We start from the raw sequence: 26787 nt of genomic DNA, 5'->3' as shown, positions 1-26787 counted from the left end.
ACAAAGACCTTGATGTTGGGTTTTTCCTTTAATATGTCACCCACCTGCAGGTGAGCCAGCAGGCGTGTGGTGTGACAGACCAGAAACATGCAAACACAGACAGACAGTTACATCCAGCTCACTCATTCAGATCTCACCGGTGCTACCCACAGAACGTCCACACAGGGCTCTGCCGGGCCTGTAGGTGGAACTGTCCAACAGCACAACGTGACCGACCTCAACAACACCAACCACGCCATCAAACGCTCATTCACTGTGTCATGATGGGATTTAGAAACACACCGTTCTCACTTGTTTCACTTTAAGGAAATGTTGGTTCACATCTTCTAAAACGTGTTTTTCCTTGTTCAGAACCTGTTCCTGTTCTGCTTCATTGACTTATGTGAGAGACAATCATGAAAGGTCTCAGGTGTGCTGGGCTGGCCTGTAGGACAGAACCAAAGCCTCCAGCATCCAGTCCTCAGGAACGGGTCACACAGTGGTGCTGCTCAGCGAGGAGGCCGTCACTGGACAGAACCGCGGTATCACCGTCCTGTGACTACTGACCGCACTGACGGTGAACAGCACCATGTTCTGGTCACAGTCCGTTATGAAGTGTATGCTCTACATGAGGACAGGTGTGTTTCTAAGCCCCAGGAGGACGGCTTCTCTCTGATCGTGCCCACGATTTTCATGATTCCATGATTTACTGCTGAAAAATCAATTCCTCTGATTTCAGGATCAATCTGACCGACAGCATCAAAAAAGTAAAAAAACAAATAATAAAAAATATCAAAACAACAAAATAGAACAAAAAACAGAAATTTAAATTTTTTTAAAAAGGTCACACACACACACACACACACACACACACACACACACACACACAGAGCGCAGTACACACCTGGTCCGGAAGGACGGTGCAGAAGGATTCCTCAGAAGAGTCAGAGGACAGGGAAAGCGAATGGACTTTGGTTCGTATGTCAAGCTACATGCACACGTATGGACACGGACACACACGTGCACACACACACGCACACGCGCACACACACGCGCACACACACACACACATACGCACACACACACAGCCATGCAGGACAAATGCAGAGGAAACAGAAGGTCAGAACCAAAGTGAGCAGAGGGTCATGCAGGCTCCAGAGCGCTCACAGCTGGAGGGAAGTGGGTTGTTGGGTTTCTCTGTAATGCCGGACGTCCCTCAGAGGACACAGCTTTGATTTGGAACAACACAGGTACAGGTGACCTGAGTCACTGTTCAGCTGCTAGCAAGACCTCAACAGTTGAGCTGCTATTTGCTTAACGTTCTGAACGTGTTTTAGCAGGTTGAGCTAGCTGCTGCCAAGTGCTAACAAAGCTGTATTACTGGAAAAACACATGTCGATGAGTTAGAGAGCCCCTGAGACATGTTCTAATTCACCTTCAGATGTGCAAGACTTCAATAAAATAAATAAAAAGATCTCTGGTAGAAGGTAATGGAGCAAAGCTGTCCTGACGTTAAGTCCATGGAAGGAACAACGGGGTCGCTTCAGCTCCTCCATCAGTGTTTCCTTCAGCCTTCCTGCCTCGGACACACCCAGGCTGCAGTCCAAGCCTCCACACTGCAGCACAGGCCTGCTGCTGGCAAGTCTGAACAAAGGAGATCACATTCACAGGAACAGGACGGACACACAGACCTGAACCTGTTACACCTACAGTCACAGCTGCTGCCTGAGCAGACGCACAAAAAGCTTCACGTTTTCCTTCTATCCAGGGCATAGAGCCATTTCATCTGTAGGGCCGCACAAACTGTTTGTCCCTGAACAGAAGTGACTGGGCTTCAGATGTAGCACCGAGCACGAGGCCACATGGTGCTCAATCGATAGGCTATCTAACAGAAAAGCTGCAGGGCCATGCATATATATATATATATATATTCTGACAGTAATCTTATAGATATATTTGTGCCAGGCTGTCCGGGCTGGTCCAGCCGACTGCAGGTGCTCTACCACAACGTTCTGACTGAAACTTCTGACAGTTATCTTTGCTTTTCAGGGCGTACTGACAGGAGGGGAATTACTAAACAGTTTGGAACGAACACACATACCGACACACCACAGAACAGCTGCCAGGCAACCGACAGCACAACAAGGCCCAGAGCCACAGCTATAGGCTGGTTCACACGCTGCAGGACAGGAAACAGGCAGCAGCTCACAAGAAGCCTCGTGCAGCGCCCAGCGAGTGACTGAGTGCCGTCAGGTCGACAGCAGGAACCAACAGGCCCTCGCCCGACTCGACTGCTCAGTTTCAGTGTGTGACAACAGCCCTTTATTTGTGTGTCTGTGTGGAAACAAGGGGGAGGAAAGACTTCAGGTCACACCTGTGATAGCTTGTGCCTGTCCTGGGTAGGAACAGCCCAAACCTGCTCCACAGTTTCACCAACAGACAGCCAGGGCTGGGCCTCTCTCTGCAGGCTGACACTAATGTTCTGGGGCAGTGATCACAGTTTCAGTTCTGGGGCTCCTGGTGAAGGAATGAGTCAGTGTCATGGTGTTTTGGGGAGTTCTGTTCCGATCCGGCCCGGCTGTGGGTCACTCGATGTGTGTGTGCGTTACCTGGGACAGGCTGCAGAGGGTAGCGAGCTGCTGGGAGGTGTTCTGTCTCAGCTCTGGGCTAGTCCAGGCCTGCTTCAGCTTCTCTCTGTCCAGGGTCAGAACCTCATGAATGGACTTGAGAGAGGTGTGAACTGTAACACAGTAAACACAGAACATGAGTCAGCGAGGCTGCTTCAGGAGGGAACTGATGCCCACACGTATCACAGGCCCAAGTGATGACAGCCCGACTTTGCTTTTTGAACAAATCACTTCAGCACATTTCTCGTAAACAGCTCAGAATGAACTCCAGTAAACCTATTGAGAGAATTTCAGATAGTGCTGGCTGTTAGGCAGGAAGGTCGTACCCCTCTGAGACACAGTGCAGATGTCCTGGTGGAGCTTCTTCGCCTCCGGGGAGGTTCCCTGAGGGTTGGACAGCTGGGAGTAGACGTAGTCGGGGATGGACTGAACGGACGCCCCCAAACCAGAACTTGAATTTGTACTCAGGTGGCTGGAAGTGAACTGGAGACGACAAAGAGAGAAGGTCAAGAAGGCGATACCACAAGATGCAACAAGGACAGAACGAATCCAGACACTGCAAATGAAGGTAAACCTGTCAAATGAAAAGAGACTGTGTGTAGCAGGAACGTTCTCACCATTCCTCCCATGGCTTCCACACGAGACAAGGTCCGGGAGTGGCCGACCAACCTTCCAGTCTTTTTCTTAGGTTTCTCCAGAGAGAGATTCTAGAAACAGACCAACAGGGTTTCAACCAATTAAACAACCAGTGTTCTGTTGTTGTATCTGCAGGTCTACCTTCTGTAATGTTCCCCTTAAAGAGGCATTCACATGAATGTATGATGTGTTCATTAGTGTTTAAAGACATGTGCTTGGATGGAGCAATAAATCACGTCAGACACGGTTATTTCTGCAGAAACAGCAGGTGGAGGATCACACAGGTGGAGAACTCACCTGCATGTTGATTCTCATCTCCAGGTCGGTGTCGGTGACGGGCACTCCTCCCTCCAGCCAGTGGAGCCTCTGGATGAGCTGAGCCAGTTCAGTCAGCTCAGCCTGACAGCGATTCAGGTCTGAAAGACAGCGTTCAGAGAAGAACAAAAAGGTCTGCATCAGTTTCTGTGGAGGCAGTGGGACTCACGCTGGCCTGTTTACTGTCTGCATGTGTGGACGTCCTCATTGTTCAGCACGTGGAAATCATCATTAAAGGTGGTTCTCACCATTGGAGGTTGCATCGATGTCGTGGGTCTGCTGCAGCCAGGCCGACACCTTGTTGGTCACCTCTGGGTGAGAGGCAACAGCCGGGGCAGGGCTCGCCACCTCTGGATGGTACACTGACGTAGAGCTGGCGTAGTAAGGAAGCTGGAGAATCAAACATCTCAGTTAAAGGCTTTAAAACAGCAATGACTGACAAAAATCACATTGTGATTGTCAACAGCTGCTGCTGTGGGACATGAAGGCTGAAGTCAGAACACCTGCTGCTCACAGACTCTCAGATGCTGGACGTCAGCACAGTTCTTCATCTCATCATTTCCAGCCCAACACCTTGACAGTTTGAATGCTCGTCGCACAGACGAGGTACTGCATCACACGCCTCCTGGTTTTCCTTCCAGGAAGTCGTAAATAAATTATGTGAAATAACTAAACTAGTAAGTGTCCTGTGATAGAACCACACAGCTGCACGCTGACCCAGTAGCTCGGACCACATCCACATCGGACTCAGCCTTCAGCTTGATCTCAACACAGATTTACATTTCCACGACTGCAGCTTGTATAACGGTGATGCGGTTTGCTTGTCTGTGGTGATAACACACAGACAAGCAGACTCACAGTGAACACAACACACTGACAGTTAGCGTCAGGTACCACAAAGCCGAGTGTTCTGCCAGAACATACCACCTCTCAGTCGGTCGTCCTTCATCATCACCACGGAGACCAAAAGCTAAACGTGTTTTCAGCAATGACGGATCAAGAGGTGGCAAAGTTTAGCTCTGATCAGTATCCATGAAATGAAATGTATAGAGCACACCAAGAACAAACACTGCTAGCAGAGTGAACGTTAGCCTTCCAGACGGCCTGCATGCTGTGGTGTTGGACTGTGTGGGTGTAGCTCGAGCTGCTCTGTAAAGGTGGACCCTGGTCTGCTTATGTACCAGAACAGAAGCATCAAAGCTGTACTTGTAGAGGTCCAACCCTGTGACTTACAGTCTGGTACCAGTGTTTGGAGCAGGACTCTATACTGACCGACGCTCTCTGCTGCTGGGCCAGCGTGCTCATCGCTGGCAGGGTGTTCTGGCCCATGGATATAGCATGAAAGACACCGCGCTGGACGGTCATCGCCTCGTTCTTCCTGAACACACGGTGGGCACACAGCTTGGTCAGCCAGATGTAGAAGATGTCATGGCTTCTTGCCTGAATCGAGGAGGGACAGAAGAAAAGAGGACACAGTGGAACCCATAAATGTCCATTTTACAGCCGGCTGAAGAATCCAGACGTCTGGTTGTGGATGTGTTTGGTTCCTCTAGAGTTCAGTAGCAGTACCTTGAGGTGGTACAGGTTGTCTCCAGCATCCAGGTCTATGCGTTTGGACTTCTTGTTCACAGACATGACGGCCAGGCTGACGTCCAAAGACCCGTGGAGCTTCCCCCTCTGGATCTATGACACAATGGCAGCCAGTGGTCAACATCTGCTTGTCCTGTCTATTCAAGTCCATGAGAGCAGGTCAGTACACGGAACAGTTGTTGACTTACATCTTGAGGTGTCTTTGAGTACTTGAGAATCCCTTTCTCCAGGAGGAAGTATCTCTGAAAACAACCAATCACATTGAAGGATTAAAGAGAAATCAGAGTGAGCAGCTCTCCTTCAGTCCTGTTGACCAAACCGATGCTCAGACCCACTGAGGAGCTAAAACAGGTTTAATCCAGGGTTCTTATATCTGTGTGAACACATCAGCACCACGTGTGAATGAAGGCTGATGGCTTCAGACTTTTTACAGAACAATAATTTAGCTTCTATGATAACAGAACATTTCATTCATTTATGTTTTTACAAGCCAGAGCTGTGAAACATGTCAGTCTTCTCTGGTTCCAGCTTCTGAGCCAGCTGTGAGTCATCATCTGATCATTTACCTGCTAGACCATGAACTAGACACCACCTGACAGACCAGCTGATACTGAACATCATGACCCTAAAGCCCCACAGGTAAAACCTGGCAGGCAGTCGGAGCCATGCCCACCTTGTGCCAGCCCTTCAGCGGATACTTCCTCCTCTTCATCAGGTATCCCTCACAGATTCCTGGGATGCTGAGGTCCAGAGTGGAGCCCGGGACCGAGCACATGTCCAGATTCTGCAGGTCGTCCATTACCTCCCAGTGACGAGACTGACACAGAGACAGTTAGTAAATTAATTTTCATTTTCACAGGTATTCAGACTGAGGAAGTAATTATTGGGCTACTTTGAGGAACTGCACTGAAGTCTGTTAGAGTCCAGCCTCTCTTGTGAACGGAGGGGCAGAAACAGCATCTTGCTGCTTGTGGCCGATGCCAACAGTCTGTTGAATCGTCTACAGTAACATATCTAAACGTTTCCATACTAACGTCAGAGCAATTTGATTTATTGTTTACCTGTTTGGAGTTCTTGGAGGAGCCAGTGCTGCTGTTGCGCGAGTGGCCGGGTTTGAACGTGCCGGCCGGGGATTTGTCGAGGCCGCTGATGACTGAGTGGCTGCTGCTCAGCGGCGGTGGACAGACCTGAGGGTCCATCGGCACCATGTGGGGAGGATAGCGCTGCATGGAGAGACGGTACCTTCAGGGCAGGTCCTATCTCATGGCAAAGCTCCGGCACTGCAGAGGGCAACAGGAAGAGCTGCTGATTCATGAAGACATGGAAGGAACACAGTCGAGTTTAAAGAGTGATAAACTGTAGGGCGCTACTTTAAAGGGACAGTCTGGTAACGTTTATGTGGAGGAAGGATGCACACACCTGAAGTATTTTTAAAGATTCAAACACAAGCTTAGAAGAACAATAAGACACGTGTTGTGTCGTCAGTGTGTCGGGCTGCTCATCCACTCAGGAACAGAAGCTGGATCGAGACGATAAATCAACACCACTGACTTTATATCAGCAGTCACTGAGTTTCTGTGAACATCTCATCTCAGCCTGACTCTGACCGTATGCAAGGCTTCACATCAACATGACCGAGTGGCCTCATGAGCACAAGAAGCAGACGACACCTTGGCTGAGCATTTCTACTTTGAAACTGTCAGAAACCTGATTCAGACTTGTGGGGCTTCACGCTAGAGCCAAAGGAACCAAAGGTGGACTTTCTGGATCACTGCCCTCCTTCAGAGTCAGCTGGACTTCCTGCTGTGTGGCAGAGAGCAGCTCTACGGTGCTGGAGCTGCTGCTGTCACCATGAAATGCATAGTTATGATGAAACCGACACGTACGGCCCGCATCGGATCCAGTGGCGCCTCCTGCACCGCCACAGGGGAGAAAAGAAAGACCACATTCCCTCTCCTCATTCAGCAGGTGAAAACAGCCGGAAAGAGGAAGTGCTCATTGTTGGAATTCCAGACGGCAGTTTGAAGAAGTCTGACCGGATCGTGGCAGCTCTGAGCTGCAGGCGGCAGGCAGCCACCGTCACGTGCTCCACAAACAAGACTCATCGACATGTCTTTGTCTTTACGCTGGGCAGGACAGGGACAGCTTGACCCCAGCCTTCCTACTGTTTGATGAAATGACTGACACTGTGATTAAATTAAAGCAGAACTGAGTCCACATCCCCTCAGAGACAAGCCCACATGCAGCCTGCACTACATCAGGATGACTTACACACAGTCACTATGTACATGCGATCCAGATCAGAACCAGAACCAAACAGGCCTGTCTGCTCCGTCATCAGCAGGATAACAAGTCCTGTAACAGACGGGTTCCTCCGTGTTCCAGCTCTCCACCAACTTCAGAACATGTGGCAGTTTTAGTGCTGATGGACAAAAGGCCATGAGCTCACAGGAGGTCACACATAAGTCATGATGGAGGTTCTAGCGTAGCACACACTCCTGCTGAGACAGGACATCAAGCCATGGAAAGCAACACCTGAAGCCATCGCGACAGAAACACAAATGAAACACACCTGGGTTGGCCTGGTTCCCAACAAGCTGCTCAGCAGGAGTCCACAGGAGTCCGTACAGCTCCTCAAGAATCAGAACGCTCTCCTCCAAGCTGCAGGGTGAAAGAAAAACCACACCAAAAACAGAGAAAGCTTCTGTGGGAATAATCCTCCAGCCTCTGACAGAGCCTGTGAGTTGGACAGAGAGCGGAGCCACACCTGAGTGATGACCTGCTTGTCAGGCTGGTGCATATCAAAGCCAGCAGGTATCTGGGCGGGGCTGAGAGCACAGGAACTCTCTACCTGACCAAACAGGCCCGCCCGCTCTGTCATCACCAGGATAACGAGCTCTGTGGCAGGTCACAAACACCACCAGCTCTGGGTTGTATTCACATCAGTCACTTGTGAACAATAACAGCTACTATGAGCACCACAGGCTTCACGTCAGAGGAGCTACACCAGGCTGTGAACAGGGTTAGCCCAGAGCCACAGAGCTGCTGCCAGGAACATCTACACAATGTCTGCCCCGTGTCCTGTAGACACGGTTCCTTGTGTCACAGAGCTCCTCACAATAACCCCCAGTGTGGGCACGTGTTCCCCGAGGTACCCCACCAAGGATCAAGAACGTCCCTGTGATCTTCTTCATTCTCCTGAACACACACACACAAGCTCAGATTGAACATAGTTTAACAAAGACACCTCCTTCCCTGCTACAGCGCCCGACAGCTTCAGCTACGACTGAACCTTGTGTTTAAATGACAACACGCTGTATTTGTGAGGTTGTTCTTCAGATGTCCGTCTTCAGCTGGAACCAGTCAGATGAGAGTCCACAGACCAGCAGGCTGGTCCCACTGGATGCTGTTCCTAAACAGTAGAAAAGGTTTTCTGTTTTACAGTGTCCTCAGTGTCATGGTGCTGCTTTGTTTAGTCTGGACCAGATACCAGCTCTTTCCTGTGCTCTCCAGCCCTCCGGGTTAGGGTTAGGGTTAACTCCAGGTTAACTCCAGGCTAACCCTAACCCTAACCCTAGCCCTAGCCCTAACCCCTAGGCTAGCCGTAACCCTCCTGTCAGAATGTGAACACAGTCCAGCCACAGTTCAACCTGTATTTGTGGTTTCACGTGGATTCAAAGCTCTCCTGGCTGAACCTTCTCTTTATCCTCCTGCTGTCGGAGGAGGTGCAGAAGTCCGTTTCCTCTGAGTTCACTTTAATTATAATAAGGTGACACATCAAAACCTAATTTTGTCCAATGATGCCGACACACTCCAGCTTTAGGCGAACAGAAGCTAAAGGAAAGCTCAGTAACGCCACACAGCTCCTCACTCCATGCATTCATTAAACACACTGTCTGCCACTGAGGTCTCATCCTGCCAGAACAGAACAGAACAGAACCGTCCACAAGCCCACTCTGACCATCAGCACACACAGCGGTCCACCTCTGGACGCTGTGACCAGGCTCTGAGGGGACCGTCTACATCTCTGGCCAGGAGGACTTCAGGGACAACACTGACAACATCTGGAGTTCATTCCTGGTAAACTGTCAGTTCCTGGAAGGAGTCGTCCTACCTGCTGAACCCAGAGAAGCAGCAGCAGCAGGAGGCCAAAGCATTCTCAGCATGCTTCGAGCTTCACATCATCGGGCCGACTGCATATCTGGGCGACTGACTCACTGCACAAAACGCTCAGCGACAGATTACGTGTTGTTGTATCGCTGACACTCAACCTTTGGGCTTGTGTCTCCTCCGGTTTGGTGTCGTGCTGTGACCATAAGCCGTGTTTGTCTGTTTCGTGACGTGGAGCTACTTCATAGAACATGCTCACAAGTAGTTACATGGAAACACGCAAATGGCACGAAGCACACATTTCTAATGAGAGCAGACCAGAGGTGGCCACATCCATCTGTGATGCTCTCGCACTAATAAACGGCCTGTAAACGATTCCCTGGCAGTGAGCCTGTAGAGCACTGAACTGGTGACTCCACGCTGCTGGCAGGTATCAGGGATCGTTGTGTAACTGGTGCCGGTTCTTGAGTGGCCAGAACCGCAGCAGTGATCGTCCACTGCTGTCCTCAGTGTGCTTTCTATGGACGTGTTGAACATTTTCATGTGGCTGATTGAATCCTGATAAACATGACCATCAGCTCAGTTCTACTGAAGAAACGACTCCAGCTTCAGACAGAACCAGCGCCAACCAAACTTCATCTTTATGATTTCAGTCCTGCTGATTGTTCTGGTTCCAGGAGCTGAGTTGCAGCTATGACTTTATATTAACATGTAGTCACAGATCAAACAGCCCTGTGTGTCCTCAACACTTTGTTCTTTATTTTATTAATAAAAACTGCTTCTGTTAAACTACATTTATTTGATTAATGTCATTTTAGCAGAAGTGGGATCCTATTTGGTATTTCACTGGTGCAGGGACCAACTACCAGCTACCAGGTGTCATGACATCCTTGGTCAGCGCTGTGTAAGACACAACAGCATCTCGTCAGGCTCAGGAGGCTACGCAGGGCTAGCTGTGTCAATGCTAATGCTAATAATAATGCTAACAATAATAATAATAATAATATAGACAGCACCGTGTCAATCAATGCTAATGCTAATAATGCTAATAATAATAATGCTAATAATAATAACAATAATAACAATAATAGTAATAATAGACAGTGCTGTGTGAGACACAACAGCGTCGCCAAACCACCTTCCAAGCATCGCTGTAAGCATGACCAGGATGTCCAGAACATTTTCATGCACCTCCACAGGACACTGACGCTGTGCTGACCTTGGGAGGCCTGCTGCTCATCAACATGTCTTCTGCGTGTCTTTGGTGGACATTCATACTGTCTTCACTGACGTATCTTAGAGCTGATGTCATACCAGAGGCATGACGCTGATATTTGAGTTCACACCAACCATGTCAGGCATGTGGTCTGTCCAGTCCACCAGAGTGAGCAGGGTCTGAGACACTAGAACACTGAAAACAACAGCAGCAGCAGCAGCAGCAGCGTTAACCTGGACCAGAACAGAGAACACAGCACCGTGTCAGTAGAACGGTATTTCAGCTTCATGCATGCTCACTAAACCAGCCCTCACGCCTAAATCCAGCTCATCAATCAGTTCCAGCATGACTCATTTCTTCAGGACAGTAAAAGGCGTCGGCGTCACTCAAGTCAATGAGCGCTGCATTAGTCCAGAACTCAGCAGGCCCGTATGCTCCTGGCATCCCGTCACACTCCGCTCACAGGAGACGGCTTCTTACAAACTCTGCTAACTTGCATTTTAGCAGAAATATTCAAAGACATTTTTGTTTTGACTAACGTTGAGGCTTAAAGATGCTTTGCATCCTTCTGACCCTGGAAAACAGGTTCTTCTGCGTAGCGTGGACATCACTCCATGGTGACCTACTTTAGACTTCCTGCCTCCAAACTACCAGCAGAGCACAACTCATGAGGAGTCTCCATCCAGTCGTTTCTACCGCCGGTGTTTAACCAGACAGTAAAGACGGCATTTAAACTTTGGTTACGGAAAACAGAGGCTGACATAGAAAAGAGGGAAACAGGTGAATCTTCAGTCAGAAAACACGACTCCTCTGACTGAGCTGAATGCAAACAAGAAACAAGCTGATGTGGTGGAAGCAGCTCATGGTGGAGCGAACACATCTGGGATCGTTGTCTTCCTTCCACTCGCTCCTCCTGGTCAGAGCATCCACAACCTCCACTGTGTGGGTTTGGGTTTGCACCAGATGCAGCTTCAGCCTCTGGTTCCTCTGACTGTAGTCTGCAGAACAGCAGATGACCTCCTGCTGTCCGTCTCATCACTGCAGCACTCTGACCGCACTAGATCTGTCATTTGATGGCTTACGGGACTGACAGACGAAGATGTTGTGGGCAGCTACACTGGTTAGGGATTCACTACAGACTGAACAGCAGTTTGGAGTAAAGCAGACGTATTCGTTTGCTAACGGTGGCCTTCACTGATCACTCTAATGTGCACTGTGCCTGTGAACTCACTCCTGAACCATCTAGTTCATGAGAACGTGCCCTGAGGTGTAAAACTAAGACCTGAAGCTCTCTGTTTGTTCACTGAGAGCAGCGATCAGCACACCGACTGTCAGAGCAGCCACTAACCAAGATTCACAGATTTGTTAAAGAAAAGATGCAAACTAGATTTTATGGTGCGATTTCAGTCGAGCATTTCCAGAACAATCTGTTCCATCAGATGTATCTGGATAAGCCGTGTTCGCTCAGCAGGGCTGGACCTGAACAGACTGGTTCTGTCTCTCGTCTATCCCTTCGTCTTTCACTCCCTTCCTCCTTCCAGGAATGTGCCAGAACAACATGTGAGCTCTCTGCAGGTTTACAGTAACGTTTACAGCCCAGCGGGAGTCACGGGTTCAGCTCTGTGCCGACATGGGGAACAGACAGAAACCCTGGCAGGTACTGATCCGGCTCCGAGTTCATATCAGCTGCTGATGTCAGCGCAGCACAACTCAGACGGTTTTAATAAAGTTCAGTTGTGCTGCAGATTTATGTCGTCGCCATCTACAGGACACAACAGAGAATGCAGAAGTTTAGAGACCAAGACCAACATCACAGCTGAAGGTTTACTTCTGTGCCGAGCCGCCTTGAAGCATTTCCGCACGTCATTAATCGATGGACATATTCGGACATAGCACACAGGAACTGAAGCTCCAGGACTAGGAGGCCAAAACTCTGACAACACGAGGGCCTGTTTTTCTGTTATGCAAATGCCAAAGGTGATGAAGATGCTGGACGGACCAGAGTCACTGGACAGCATGTGGGAGGTGCAGCAGCACGGCTTCAACAAAAGCTCCACTGACACTTAGAGCGAACTGATTAAACCAAAATCACAGCAACGGTCGTGTTCATCAGACGATCAGGAACAAATCAGACCAGAACCCAGCAGACACATGGCGGCACCCAGAGGAAGAACAACACCTGCAGCCATCTGATTGGCTCAAACGCAGGCTCGCGGCGGGCCAGTCTGAGTTATTCACACACAATATTCACGTCCTGCATGGTTACGGTTCCTGCTTCCAACCGGGACGTCTGTTGCAGCAGTGCTCCATGTGCAGGGATCATCTAACGGAGTCTCAGTTTGCACTCAGGTCCACAGACCACAGCTACTGGACAAGCAGCAGCACTGTGGACACGGGGAGTGGTCCTCAAGGTCGTCTGCAAGGTTCTCCAAAATCCTTCAGAGGTTTCCAACAATCTGACAAAAACATTCAGTGCGTTGATCAGGTTCTTTATGTTTACAGAGTTTACAGCATCGGTTTGGTTTCATCCACGCAAACATGGAAACATGCATCTCTTGGGTCTACTGGCACAAACTCCAGGTAACGGTTTCCCACAGGTCAAGGACACATTTAGTTTCTTCACATATTCAGTTGAGCATCATGTGTGACGAAGCATCAAGTCACCAAACACGAAGATCTGAGGAGCTAGAAACAGCTCATGTTGGAGACCAAAAAAACACCAAAACATTTGTTTATTAGTCAAATTCACTGCCAGACATGTTTGCTGGTTCCAAGAATCCTTGCAGCTGGACTTTGGTTGAGCAGAAGGAGCATTTCATCGACTTCAGTGCTGAGTGTAGTAAACCCTACGAGCCCTGACGTGTTCTGGCTCTGATGATGCTCATTAACAGGACTAGCCGGTTCAGACCATCGACATGTGTTTCAGCCTTTACATCAAAGTTTTGAGTTCATTTTTCACACTTTGCAGAAATGTCCAGACTGAACTCCTCCACTGTGGCTCTGAGGAGCAGCTGGTCTGATGCTCTGCTGTTCATCTGGTTTGTAGAACTACAGGACCTCCTGAGCACACTGGAACCAGAACCACTCAAGTACAAATGGGTGGAGAGATTACCTAAAATATTCCAGCAGTCTGAGCTGCCTTCATACCACCATTATCTGTTGTGTATAAATAGGAGACATCCTGCTACCAGACTCCTGTTTCCATACCGACGCCATGATGAGCGCTTTCAGGCAGTAACGGGTGTGAAGGTGGACACAGGAACGTATGCAGACATTTAAAATGACTGTTTCTCCAAACGAGCAACGAGTGCTGCAGGAAGATTAGAGTTCTGCAGTTTGGATTTGACACGCTCCACCTCACCGCCATGATGCCTCAGTGGACACACACTGCTTCTAAATGGAGGCTAAATGAAGCTAACCCTAACCCAGCATTAGCTCAGCAGTAGCCCATCATTAGCCCAGCAGTAGCCCATCATTAGCCCAGCAGTAGCCCATCATTAGCCCAGCAGTAGCCCATCATTAGCCCAGCAGTAGCTCAGCAGTAGTCCAACATTAGCCCAACATTAGCCCAGCAGTAGCCCATCCTTAGCCCAGCAGTAGCCCAGCATTAGCCCAGCAGTAGCCCAGCAGTAGCCCAGCATTAGCCCAGCATTAGCCCAGCATTAGCCCAGCATTAGCCTGCCAGCTCACATATTCAGAAGAAGAAAAAACAGAATTAACTGTAAGATGTTGAGCTGTAATCCTGTTTAGCTTTTTTTTTAGTTTTATTGTCAACTCACAGCTTCTCAGAGTCACTGCTCACAATACAGCAAGCTAAGCTAATGCTAACACTGTTTAAATGGGGAAACCTGTTGAGTGTGAAGCTAACACACCCAGCCGGCTTTGAAGGAGGTTCAATGAAAACGGTCGGTTCAGCAGACAACACCCGTAAAACACTGCAGGACACAGGGCTAGGGTTAGCAGCAGCAGCTGTAGGAGACACGGTAGGAGACACGGTAGGAGACATAGTAGGAGACATGGTAGGAGACACGGTAGGAGACACGGTAGGAAACATGGAAGGAGACATGGAAGGAGACACGGTAGGAGACACGGTAGGAAACACGGAAGGAGACATGGAAGGAGACACGGTAGGAGACATGGAAGGAGACACGGTAGGAGACATGGAAGGAGACATGGAAGGAGACACGGAAGGAGACATGTAGGAGACGGAAAACGGCTCAACTGTCGTGAAACGTCGTCTCTGCAGCTGTGGTCACATTTCTTTAAAGTTCTGAAGCGTTTTCTACACATGTCGCCTCGTTCAGAGAACATGAAGGAACCGGCAGACTCACGTGAACACAGACGCCACCGGGACGGTTCCGTTGTGCATTGAAGCTAACGCCCGGTTCGACGACCGTGAGCCGACAGACGAGAAAACTCACCGGTGAAGTTTGAGGTTCGGTTCGGTCCTGTCCGACTGAAGCCACCTGCTGACCCGGTGAGCTGCTGCCTCCAGCCCGCTGCTCGTGCGCCGCCGCCTCCACCAGCCTGCGCGTGGCTTCACAGCCACAGGTGTACCGACAGGTGCATCATGGGAACCCAAGTTGGGTTTATTTATTTATTTTTTTTATTATTATTAAAAAGTGTACAAAGGAAGAATATGAAGACATGTTGTTTATTATTATTATCACGACTAAAATCAACAGTACAACCCAAATAAAAGCGGTGCATCATGGGAACAGGTGTTTGTGTTTTATCATCACTGGTAGGAGTCAGCAGGACGGGCAGCAGCTGCATCAGTCCAACTTAGAACACAAACAAACAAACAAACAAACAAACAAGCCGCTCTTCCATCATCACAAAAGCTTTTTATTCTTTTAAACTTACAGTTTTAATGTGAAGGAAGAACAACGTTATCACACAGCTGGAGGATAAAACAACTAAAAGAATCAGAATCAGATCCAGAAACAGCTCATTAACAGTAAAGACACGCAGCAATAAATGGTGCCTCATGGATATATATCTTCACACTCACAGCCTGCACATAACAAATCCTGTCCTTTTCACTCATTGAACATAAACAGGGAACATCTATGGAGCTAAAAAATAAATAAACTGTGAGAAGCTTTGACATTTTGTTTATCAGAATCACTGCCTGTCCACAGTATCTCATTTAATAATTCACCAACACAAAGCATTCGCTCCAGATCCTGTGATAAACAAAATGTCTGCAGCCTGTCTGGATGAGCTGCAGGCTGTGTTTATGCAAAGGAGACGAGACAAGAAGGGAAATCATTAGTGGGATTAGGAGGGAACTGATCAATGTAATGAATGCAGCGTGGCTTTAAAAAGCCATCCAGAGGAATGAAGGATGCATTGAGCTCACTGAGGCGTCTCTCTGGAGTCCATGTGCACAGCAGTGAAGAAAACACAAAAACCTAAATCATTAAATATCTCAGCATGTGGAGCAATTATTTCTATGATATTGGTAACTCTGGCGGCTGCAGGTGTCTCGGTGGTTAGCACCGTTAGCGCCTCACAGCTAGAAGGCAGGATCTTCCACCTGTCTGAGGCCCAAGCAGTCTCCCACCTGCCTGACATCTGACACAATAATCCCAAAAAAGTCCCCCCCACCAGCCTTAGTGAGTACCGCCCTGTTGCCCTCACACCGGTTCGTATGAAGGTTCTCCAGCACATCAAGGACTGTCTCCCCCCCAGCTGGACCAGCAGCAGCGCTGTGCCAGGATGCTGTTTGTGGACTACAGCTCGGCCTTTAACCCCATCATCCAGAACATTCTGATCACCAGACTGGACTCCCTGGGCCTCCCCCTCTCACCTGCACCTGGACAAAGGACTTCTGGACCAACAGACCCCAGACTGTGAGGCGTGGCCTCCACCTGTCCTCCAGCCGCACGCTGAGCACCGGGTCACCACAGGGCTGCTGCTGAGCCCCTCCTGTACCGTCTCTGCATCTAGTCCAGCCCACAAACACAACATCATCATCACATTCGCTGACGACACCACGGTGGTCGGACTGGTCTCGAGGGGAGATGAGTCCGCTTACAGAGAGGAGGTCCAGAAGCTCTCGACCTGGTGCTCAGACCACAACCTGGCACTGAGCACGGCGAAGACCAAGGAGATCATCGTGGACTTCAGGAGGAACAGAACCGACCCGCCCCCCCTCTACATCAACAGCGAGTGTGTGGAGAGAGTCTACACCTTCAGGTTCCTGGGAGTCCAGATCTCTGATGACCTCTCTTGGTCAGACAATACCTCAGCTGCCATGAAGAAGGCCCAGCAGCATCTGCACTTCCTGAGAGTCCTCAGGAAGAACAAGCTGGACAGGAAGCTGCTGCTGGCCTTCTATCGCTGGGCCATGGAGAGCCTGCTGACGTCCTGCGCCTCCACCTGGAGCTGCACCGAGGCTTCAGAGGACAGTCGGAGGCCCTCTCCCTCCCTGACAGACGGTTACACCACCCGGTACCTCAGCAGAGCTCGCAGCATCACCAAGGACAGTTCACACCCTGGTTCTCAGCTGGTTGAGCTGCTGCCCTCTGGGAGGCGCTACAGAGGCTCCAAAGCAAAGACCAACAGACTGAGGAACAGTTTCTGTCTGAGAGCCGCCACCATCATGAACTGTCACATGTAAAACATCCTCTCTGCCTCAGCAAGACTCCTCCACCATGTGCACGATGTAGATATCCATCATCTGTATGTAAATATACATCCATCATCTCTACACCTTAACCCTCACTGGGGTCGCAGGGGGGCGGAGTCTATCCCAGCTGACTCAGGGTGAAGGCAGGTTCACCTGGACAGGTAACCATCATCTCGTGCAATACGTCTTAAATCTTTGGTTTCTTTTTGTATATTTATCCTTTTTTTTATCTTTGTAGTTAACTGAGCAATTTTGCACTTTATTTTGTTTTTTTTGTTTTTTACTTGCACTGAAAAGAGGAGAAGCTCTCTGATCTCGCTGTACGCTGCAGAACGACAATAAAGGGCATTCATTCATTCATTCATTCATTCATTCATTCATTCATTTTTCACAGTTTGTTAATTAAACAGTCACAGACATTCAATGTTTTTTGTTTTTTGTCTCCATATTGTCTGATGTGCGGCATCATAACTCCGTCAGATTGCACAGAAGACATTTCTGAGTCCTCTTCAGTCGCACCATTCAGACACTATCAGCCCAGTTCGATGTGACAGGAGCACCAGACACCCAGAAACCTCGTGGGGTTTAGAGGTTCATGCAACCGTTTCACTGCATCACAATGTAGATAACACACACACACGAGGACATTCACAACAGGGCATCAGCTCACACGTCCTCGTGCAAACATGCACACGAGCATGACAACACGAGCGTCAGCACAAACGCAGACCTTTCCAGTGAAGTGCCGTTGACATAATCCAGCTTCTTTCCACGGCAGTGAGTTTGAGGAAGTCATAAAAAGGACTAGATTTCAACACGATTCTCAGGAGTCTGTGGTTGGATACGGACTTCCTGTGTGAAACGCTGTGCATAGGTGGAGCAACACGAGCAGGAAGGAAATGATGCGGCTAAAAACACAAAACAGCACAACAGTCGGTGAAGAATCGGATCAGACACAGGTTCACTAAAAAACGTAGCACATGACTGCTGCTGGATTACATGAGATGAAAGGTCTTTGGTCCACATTTAGAATGAGTTTAAAAAGACGGGAAGCTTTTCCTCTCCGTGGTGCAGCCCATCCCCGAGGCTCATGACTGAGACGTGATGCAGAAGCATAAGGACGGTGGAACAAAGTGGAAGCTCAGGATAGAGAATGGCTGATTGTGTGTGCTGTGAATGCCGACAGGTCCTCTTTGATCTGCTCACTTGGCTGCAGTCCCGCAGGCTGTGGGCAGGTGGCAGTACCCCGAGGCCTGCACGGCAGCCGTCTGAGGCCAGGCGCTGAAGGCTCCTGAGGTGTACTCCGGAGGCTGCTCCCTGCCGGTGGGCTCCTGGAGGCCGGGCTGCTGGTCCGGTTCAGCCTGCCACGGTGTGCTGACGGGGCCGTGTCGGTCCTGCTCGGTGCCGTCGTGCCAGCTCGTGTTGGCGTTGCTGTGGGACACGAGATCCTGCGTGGATCTGGAGACGTTGGGCCTCGGCAGGCGCACGTAGCCTTCTCCGAAAACAGTGAAGTTGACAGGAGAAGAAGATGCAGAGACATCCGACGGCGTCTCTTTGTCTCCTTCGTCACTCTGGGCGTTCACCGGCTTGGACATTTTCTCTGATGACTGTAAGAAGGAAACAAAGCTGCTCATTGATAAACTGCATTACAAACCGTGCAGGTAAAAAGCTCTGAAGACTGGGCTCATTGTATTTTCTCAGTCAAGAAGCTTTTTGACATTTTTGCCCGATAGTCAGATTTAAGATGGTAAACATGTCGCTGCAGTCAGTTAGCTTAGCATAGCACAAAGAAGCACTGGGAACACCTCGCCTGGCTCTGTCAGCCACACTCGCTTTATAGTAACTCATATTTTGCTTCTTTTATCTTCAGCCAAAGTGTAAAAATGACATTTTGTGGTTTTCAGGGGATTTCTGGGGGTTCATTTCTGGTCTTGTGGGACTGGAGCGCTGGTTTCATACTGTTTAACTGGCTCTGTTTGGAGCTGTCATGTATCCTCAATCTGTGTTTCTCCACTGAACCAGTCATCCTGTTTTTTCTCCTGAGCACAGCATGGCCGGTTGGACCTGGTCCAGACCTGGGAGACAGCAGAAGCTCAGTTCTCTCAGTAGGACTGTTCCTGTAGTAACACGCCGTACCAACAACATCCACACATGATGCTTTCCCATTTCTACAACGTGGACAGAGCGTGGACGAGGCACGCCTGTCCACATCCCAGTAACTGGTCGAATAAACTCGGTCGCGTATGAGTCCAACCTCTGTCCGGTGCAGGCCCAGCCCGAGAAGACAGATGTGAATCGTTTCTGGGCTCCTTCTGGTAGATCTCTGTCTGTCTGAGCCCAGCGCTGCCTCCCTTGACCTGTGACCTGATAAATTCTACATCTGTGAACTGAAGATTTCTCTGGTTTGTTCTTGGGCTTCCAGCTAAAGAATCGGGCTGACACGGGTTAAGTCTGGCACCCATCCCCCTAAGGGTTAGGGGTAGGGTGAGGCTAACCCTAACCACAATGCCTCATTTTTGCACTTCAGCTTCATGTGAAAATGTCAAAATATCCCCATAATATTAAATGTCATTAAAGGCAATCAAACGCCTCCGTAATGGCTTTATGCTTTTCAAACACAGAGGCCTAGAAACAGCAGACATGGAGGTTCCTTCTGAGATCACTGTGTTCAGTATCTCCTCTGATTTACGCCATGTGCTTGAGCTATCCTCAGCTCCTGGATCCCGCCATGCCGCGGCCGTGGCTGACCTGACAGAAGATGTACGGTCCGCTGAAGCTCAGAGAGGACGTGTCCGAGCCCTGGACCTTCTCGGCGGGGCAGGACAGAGCGTCACAGTTCCAGCAGCTCTCGTCCTGATCCAGATGCTGTCTTTCATTGACCTTGGTCGGCCACAGCAAAGCGTCCGAGGAGCTGCAGAGAGACAGAAAACAAGTCGTGTTGTCACTGGTGCTGAAACATGTTTTCCTCTCCGAGTTTGAAGTGTGTTTCCTGTCCGGGCGGTTACCAGGTCGACACGCTGTCCAGGTGTTGCACTTGGCAGATGGATGTCTTCTCGCTCTGCATGAGGGTCCCGCTGGTGGTGGACTGAAGCACAGACATGCCCAGAGAGGGACAGTAAAACTACCATGATGATTATGACTGTGATACTAGAAACCAAGAATAAATCGGTCAAACTGTCGCTATCCAGCCTTACCTTCATCTCAGAAAGGATTTTGCTTTTTCCCGGAGAAGGAACCGAGTCCACCCACAGAACCACCTTCCTAATTGTTCAAGTTACAAATAAAGAGTTTAACACAGAACAAAAGCTCCACAGTGAGAAACGTATTGGCTTCACACGGAGTACCTCTGACAGGCAGGAACGGTGCAGTACAGAACCAGGAAGCCCGCGGCCACAAGCACACTGATGAAGACGTAGATGAGGGTGGCGGAGGACCAGGTGGCTGTGAGGGGACACAAACCAGAACAAATGAGGATTATTCATGAAATGTATTATGAGGGTTTTTGGCTGCTCCAGAGGAAAACAAGCAGTCAAACAGAAAGTCCCGCCCGCAGGAGGACCGGACCGCAGTCTGTCCAGCATCTGGGTGGTGCTGATGGTCTGCAGCACCTTGATTGGACGTGAAGTCCACTGGATCAGTCCATTCTGAGGGGACGCCTTCATAGCGGGAACCGTCTCCGGGGACGAGCAGGGACCTGACCTTGACCTGGTAGGCCTGGAGAGGCTCGAGGGATGTTCCCAGGATGGTCACGGACGTGGAGCCCTCGGAAATGTTCAGAGGCACCGAGGATCCCTGACACACAGAATCAACGACAGTCTGGGTCAGATGCAAGCAGCTGCCGTACAGGTGTGCAGCTAAACATCCATATAAGAAAGGGCTCACCTGATCCTGTGTCCTGTAGTAACAGACCTGGTAGGACAGTTGTAGAGCTGTGCTCGGCTTGGTCCACTCCACCACCCAGTTGCCTTCTTTCTCTCTGACCTTTGGCTGCTGTGGCGGTTTGGGACGGACTGGGCAACAAGTTCAGGGAAGTTATGTTAAAGACGCTTTAAGGCTAACTGCTAGCAGTCCTGCTGTACGGGAAGCTGTTGGGGAACCTTTGTCAACCGTCCATGTAGTAGTTTCAGGCTGAGCTGCATCTAAACTGTCTCCTAATTGTCCCGTTACGTTTTTATCTTATCTGGAAAATCTAACATCTGTCTAAACATTCAAACAGAAAGATAATTCTTGATGGATATGGTACATTATGATGAGAAGCAGCAGCCCATTCAGGGACAGAACGCTTTGAATCTGTGTCACAGTTCAACGTTCACATCACGGGTTCAGCGTCTAGTCACATGAGACAGCTGACCTATCAGGCACCAGTCTGCTGTGACTAAGGACAGGACAGATAAAGCCATAATCAGAGGGTTGTTCACGGGTCCCATCAGGCTGGTTTGCTTGTTTTTTTTTGTTGTTGTTTTTTTTATATTTCTGATGAATCCCAATTCAGAGCCAACGTCATGATTAATTACATATTGATATTTTATTACTTTTGTCAGTTTCTCTTCTTTCAGTGACTGAAGCTGCTGTTTCCTTTTCTAATGGGAGGCTCTGAGGACGGCTGTATGAATAAATCTTATTTTATCCATGCTTAAACATGGATGCAATACTGCCATTCAGCCACTAGGTGGGGCTACTTGATCACATCGCATGTGTTCAGCTATCCACCGCCAGTCTGCAGCTTTATTGCCCTTTGTGTGCTTTTAATTTGGCGGGCACACTGCGGACAGCTCCTCATCCTCCGTGTACTTACTGTGTTGGTGGGCCTTAAAAGTCTTGGCGTTGACTGTCGGCTGGAGGTCCAGCAGCAGATGTTCGGTTCCTGCGACCGCCAGCGAGCAGCTGTATGTCAGCACCGCCCCGCTGTGGTCGGGGCTGACGGTCGGGCTCTTACAGCATCTCTCAGGCCTGAGGGGGGATGACAAGACGAGCAGGGATCAGTGAATGGATGAATGATACCTGGATGGGTGCAGTTCTCAGCTCCCACCAGGTGGCGTTACCGGCGTCACGCTCAACTTACGGCGCGGTGTGGCCTCGTCGACAGGCCAGCTGGTAGGTGATGAAGTGAGCCAGGTCTCGGCTCACCTCCCAGCTGCACTCCGCCTCCCGCTCCCCGTCCAGCACACAGTCCAAAGTGGGAAGCTGCCCCAAGTCTACGGCCCAACACAGAGAAGAGCTGATGAGAAGAGCTGCTATCTGCCACAGCAGTGGACAGACGGGGAGACCCGACATGTGAGGGAGGGCGAGCAGAAGCAGAACCTCCTCCAGAACCAAAGACTTTGATCAACACATTAAATAGTTTGTTCAGAAATGTCCGAGCTGAAGCGAATGACGCTGAGCAGCTGATTTACCGTGTTCAGTCTGCCAGGTCACCACCGGGCTCCAGGCGCTCCACTGGCCCACATGGGCCCGGGCCCGAGCCCTGGCTTCATACCTGTGGCCTGGAAGCAGCAGGTGCCTCTCCAGCTTCACAGTGGTGGTGGTGACACTCCGAGTCTGCAGAAGGACAGAGAAAAGGGAGAAGTCTTGACTTGATTTGACCTTAAAGACATACTTGGAGCAGTGTGTGTTTTGGTTCTGGTTCCAACGTGTGAGTTCAGTATTGTGGTTTTTCATGGTACAGGATTAGCAGCCAGCTGGAAGTCCAGAACATCAGGATGGGACACCGTACATGTGCATCACTGTCTCCTCTAACCCTGTTGGTGCTGCAGCTGTTTAACAAACTCAGAGTCCTACAAACCCTTCAGGTTCTGCTAATGTTCTATCAGAACCTGGGCTACATTCATGATCGGTGACTTCAGGTGATCTGACTCGTCTTCACTGCAGTAAATGTTCAGTTTCATGGACTTTTCGGTTCTGACTGATGTCACATTGTCGGGCAAAGTGAACTGAAGAGAGGTTCTGGGGCTGCGGCCCACAGACTGGCTGCTTGGTGGTGTTTCTAAAGAGTCCAACCCAGTGAGACTGCTGCTGGAGCTGTGACAGAACAGGGTCCAGTGTGCCGGTTCAGACGATTGAAGGACCCGACTGAGCATCTGTAGGAGCTACCATGTCTGAGATATTCACGCTAACGCTAGCACTGACCACAGTTGTGAGGTGACATGAGCGATGGGTGTGAGTTTTCCTGTGAGAGGAAAGTTGCTGGTTTCATTGTCACTGCTAAATATATCAGAGCAGAGTTGTAGACGGTCAGTCGTGGTGCTACAGAGCCGTCAAACCTGCACGCCTCAGCTGGTTTGGACTTCTGACTGTTGAAATGTTCATTAAAGCTGATGTTTGAGTAAATAGAGGTGCTGTGCGTCCTGCTTACGGTCCAGCCGTCCTGCCCGTGTGTCCTGTAGCTCAGCTGATAGGTGAGGTTGGTGTTCAGGGAGGAGGAGGACGGGTAGGGACTGGACCAGAGGATCCGTCGGCCTCCGCCTCGCTCATGGTGTGTGGACAGGTTGGCCGGCGGGCGAGCTCTCACTGTGAAGCACAAGCATCAGGCCGTGTGAACGAGCATCCATGCAGATGATGACAGTGCAGGAAGCAGCAGTGACTGAGGGCTGAACTCACAGCGCTGGAAAAGATCCAGAGTCGTGTGTCTGACAGAAGAGCAGTCGCTCAGCGTCTCGTTCTGCAGGAAGAAGACGGTGTGACTGACGCTGATGCCAAACAGCCGCGTATCGTATCTACAGTGGGCGGTTCTGCCTTCAGCTGGACCTGCAGCCTGGTCGGGCTCACACAGCGCCCTGCAAGCACACACACAGCTGTAGGACGCACAATAAACACCTGCTCACCTGTCCTGCCTCGGCTTTTACCTGCCGTCCTCCGTCTGGAACCAGAGCTCCAGAGTGGTGTCTTTGTGCTTCCTCCACCTGCAGAGGACGTGGGACTCGTAGTCGTTGTGGCATCGTACGGACTCCAGCGCCGGAGACACTGACGGAGGAGACATTTATTTTGAAAGAATCGGTCACTGACTTGCTCTGAACGGCTGTTGGTCTGCGCTGAATATAAAGTGTGTCGCAAACAAACAGCATTACTGAAGAAAAGGAAGTAAGACAACAAGACACAACTGCAAGACGAGAACTTGTTATTCTGCTTTTTCAGCGCTGCAGGAGTGTATTTTAGGATTATTAACACTGAAGCCTTCATGTGCTCAGTTTAGTGAACCGCTTCATGTTTAATTCCCCAAACGTTTGTCTGAAGACGTGACGCAGCTTCAAACTGTCTTTTAGAACAAAGCGTCTGCGTCCTGACAGCATGAGGCAGTAACTCCAGGATATGAAAGGACTGGTTTTAGTATCAGACAATTCATCACATCAAATCTTCTGCTTATAAAATGATTATTAGCAGCTTGACTGTAGCATGTGTCAGATACATGCAGTAGATGTTCTGGTGGAGCAGAAGACTCACTGTAACGACCGTACTGGTTTGAAAGGCTGAACACTTACTGCTCTGCGAGCCGCTGCTGTCGTTGATGGGACAGAACTCTGGACCGGAGAACAGAACCGCATTAGGCAGCGCTGACCAAAGCAGAAGAACCCAGAAGCGCCGCATCGTTGCTGGTATGATGGCGACTGTTGACAGCATCAGGAGGTCTGCTGGTGACAGAGAGGTCGGTGTTGGTGTGAGCGCAGGATGAGTCCATTCACTAGAAATAGTGTAGAAACCACAGAGCCGGCCGTCTTCCTGTCTGTCGCCACACATCCGCCGGCTCTTATCTCCCTCTCACATGTGATGGACGCTGAGAAAAAGAAGAAGAAGAAGCACTCTGGGGATTACACGCATCAGCATGAAACACCAGATACCAGGACGTAGAGTTCAGAGAAAGAAGCTGGTTTTCTGGTGTCTCAAAGCAAAACTCACGAAATGAGAGAAGCCATGAACTCCTGACAGAACACAGCGACCAGCGTAAAGCAGCCGTCCTGCTCACAGCAAAGACTAATCCACAGCAGTCACTCAAATAACTGGAAACCAAATTATTAAGACATGAAATTTGTTTTATATATATTTATATATAGTATGCATCTTCTTCTGCTATCTTAGAAAACATCGTTAGATTTTGACCATTTCTGAGGTGATTAAGGAGAAGTGCAGCTTTAAGCTGGACATCAGTGTTATTTTAAACCCTGTTTTGTTTCCATTTCTCTATTTTCTATCTTGCTGTTAAAAACATTCTCTTCCAATGGTAGTTTTATGTAATTCATATATTTTCATAATATAACAATAATATCTAAATGCTACTAGTTTAACTTGAAGTAATTTTCTCATATACAGTGAATGCACAGAGCTTAAACTAAAGTAAAGTTAGAACGTAGAATCAACACAAAACCATCATTTGGTTTAAACAGAAGGTTCAAATCAACAGCTGCCGTCTGGTTCTGTAAAACAGCAGAGGGGAAATTCTGGCTCGCTGAGGCATCACTGGTGCTGTTTACAGCTACAGCGGGTCTGGGGGAAACCCGGCAGGACAACGTGGAACTCCAGCACCAGTTCTGAACCGTTTACTGTATGTGATGCTGACATGAAACCGCCGCGCTGCGACAAGTCAAAGGCTAGTTTAACATCCAGCTGCTCTGCTGCATCTGGAGCGACAGAAACCATCCAGCACTTCATGAAGAACAGGCAGTCCAGTGGGTTCTGGATTCCTGCTCTCCAATAAATAACTGAGGAGTTCATTTGTAGAAACAGATTTTCATTAAACTTATTTTGTTGTTGTTTGCTGGAGATGATGTCAGTCGGACTGAAGCTGAGTGGATCAGACTCAGTGGAAATGACAAAGTAGAGATAACTGAAGCTGGATGTTGTCTCAGGTAGACCATGGAACACCGGCTTTATGAAGGTTTGTGAAGATGGAGGTGTCTGGTTTTGCAAATGAACTCTTCAGTTGTACCATGACATTAAATGTGACTGGTGAAGCTGACCTCCCACAGACCACAGAAGACATGAACTCCCTGATGGACCAGCACAGAGGCAGTGATCAGCAGAGCTTCTGATCAGCAGAGCTTCAGCCCCACTGCCCTGGTCACCACCACAACACGGACAGGTACACGAGGCTAAAGCTGCGGCTCACCTACCTCGGCCGTCGAACGCTGCTGCTCCTTTGTCTGCTCGTCGCCATTTCTTCCTTCTTGTCAGTCAGCTCCCTGTGAACACTGCCGAGAACTCTGTGGGAGTTTCCTTTGTGACGAGTTCAGTTTCCCCTTTTGTGTCCACAGTGACACTCGAAGCCGCTTTCAGTTCATGAATGCGCCATCAGCTGTTTAATGTGCAGGCTGTGAAACACTGAAGGGAAGTTGGTCCAGCAGTGCAGCCTGCAGGGCGTGAGGACCGACGGTCACTTTGGTCGCTTAGAAGCTCCTAAAATACAGAAAAGCCGTCTACAGTAAAGTTGGTTAAGGTGGTTAAACACACGATGTACGATTGCTGGTTTCATCCACAGGAGTGCAGTTCAGCAGATAATCTGGTAGATGATCTGCTCTGAGATCAGATCAAAGGCGCTCGGTGCCTTCATGTGGCTCCACCACATGCAGCTGAAACCTGCCGTCTGAAGCTGTTTGTTCACGTTCTCGGTCCAAACCCAGCAGCAGTCTGTGGAGGACCGTCTGAGACGTCCTCTGCTCCATCAGAGGTGATGAGGGTTCTGCTGCACC

At 49.5% G+C, this 26787-nt stretch overlaps 2 protein-coding genes across 4 annotated transcripts in view; both read right to left on the bottom strand.

Annotated features, from left to right (window-relative positions):
• LOC103371243 (oxysterol-binding protein-related protein 6-like) overlaps positions 1-7907 on the bottom strand; it is a 23245-nt gene extending 15338 nt beyond the window's left edge. Inside the window, exons 1-12 of the mRNA XM_008300498.1 lie at positions 7720-7907; positions 6209-6427; positions 5821-5964; positions 5336-5389; positions 5127-5240; positions 4830-4997; positions 3806-3947; positions 3540-3658; positions 3224-3313; positions 2933-3089; positions 2589-2719; positions 851-967 (exon numbers count right to left, since the gene is read on the bottom strand). Of these exons, the coding sequence (XP_008298720.1) occupies positions 851-967; positions 2589-2719; positions 2933-3089; positions 3224-3313; positions 3540-3658; positions 3806-3947; positions 4830-4997; positions 5127-5240; positions 5336-5389; positions 5821-5964; positions 6209-6376 (1404 nt within the window). The 5' untranslated portion in view covers positions 6377-6427; positions 7720-7907. The remainder of the gene's footprint in view (positions 1-850; positions 968-2588; positions 2720-2932; positions 3090-3223; positions 3314-3539; positions 3659-3805; positions 3948-4829; positions 4998-5126; positions 5241-5335; positions 5390-5820; positions 5965-6208; positions 6428-7719) is intronic.
• Positions 7908-8450: 543 nt separating this feature from the next.
• On the bottom strand, positions 8451-26530 carry csf2rb (colony stimulating factor 2 receptor subunit beta). Of its 3 annotated transcripts, XR_520936.1 has the most exons (16): positions 26212-26529; positions 24586-24878; positions 23953-24070; positions 23708-23883; positions 23463-23617; positions 22504-22648; positions 22173-22305; positions 21906-22060; positions 20993-21120; positions 20719-20902; positions 20455-20551; positions 20305-20371; positions 20116-20195; positions 19859-20021; positions 17814-18717; positions 8451-8461 (listed from the first exon to the last, which is right to left on the bottom strand). XR_520936.1 is itself a non-coding variant. In XM_008300493.1 (15 exons), exons 2-15 carry the CDS (start codon positions 24839-24841, stop codon positions 18313-18315), a joined length of 2262 nt encoding a protein of 753 aa, XP_008298715.1. In that variant the 5' UTR covers positions 24842-24878; positions 26208-26530; the 3' UTR covers positions 15114-18312. The 3 variants fall into 3 exon arrangements, 2 of the variants coding, with proteins under 2 accessions (XP_008298715.1, XP_008298714.1); XM_008300493.1 differs by lacking the exon at positions 8451-8461 and having other exon boundaries at positions 15114-18717; positions 26208-26530; XM_008300492.1 differs by lacking the exon at positions 8451-8461 and having other exon boundaries at positions 15114-18717.
• Positions 26531-26787: the final 257 nt, after the last annotated feature.

The sequence above is a fragment of the Stegastes partitus genome, unplaced genomic scaffold, assembly GCF_000690725.1.
Source record: "Stegastes partitus isolate 25-593 unplaced genomic scaffold, Stegastes_partitus-1.0.2 Scaffold1549, whole genome shotgun sequence".
NCBI lineage: Eukaryota > Metazoa > Chordata > Actinopteri > Pomacentridae > Stegastes > Stegastes partitus.
This window is presented reverse-complemented; position numbering and strand designations above follow the sequence as displayed.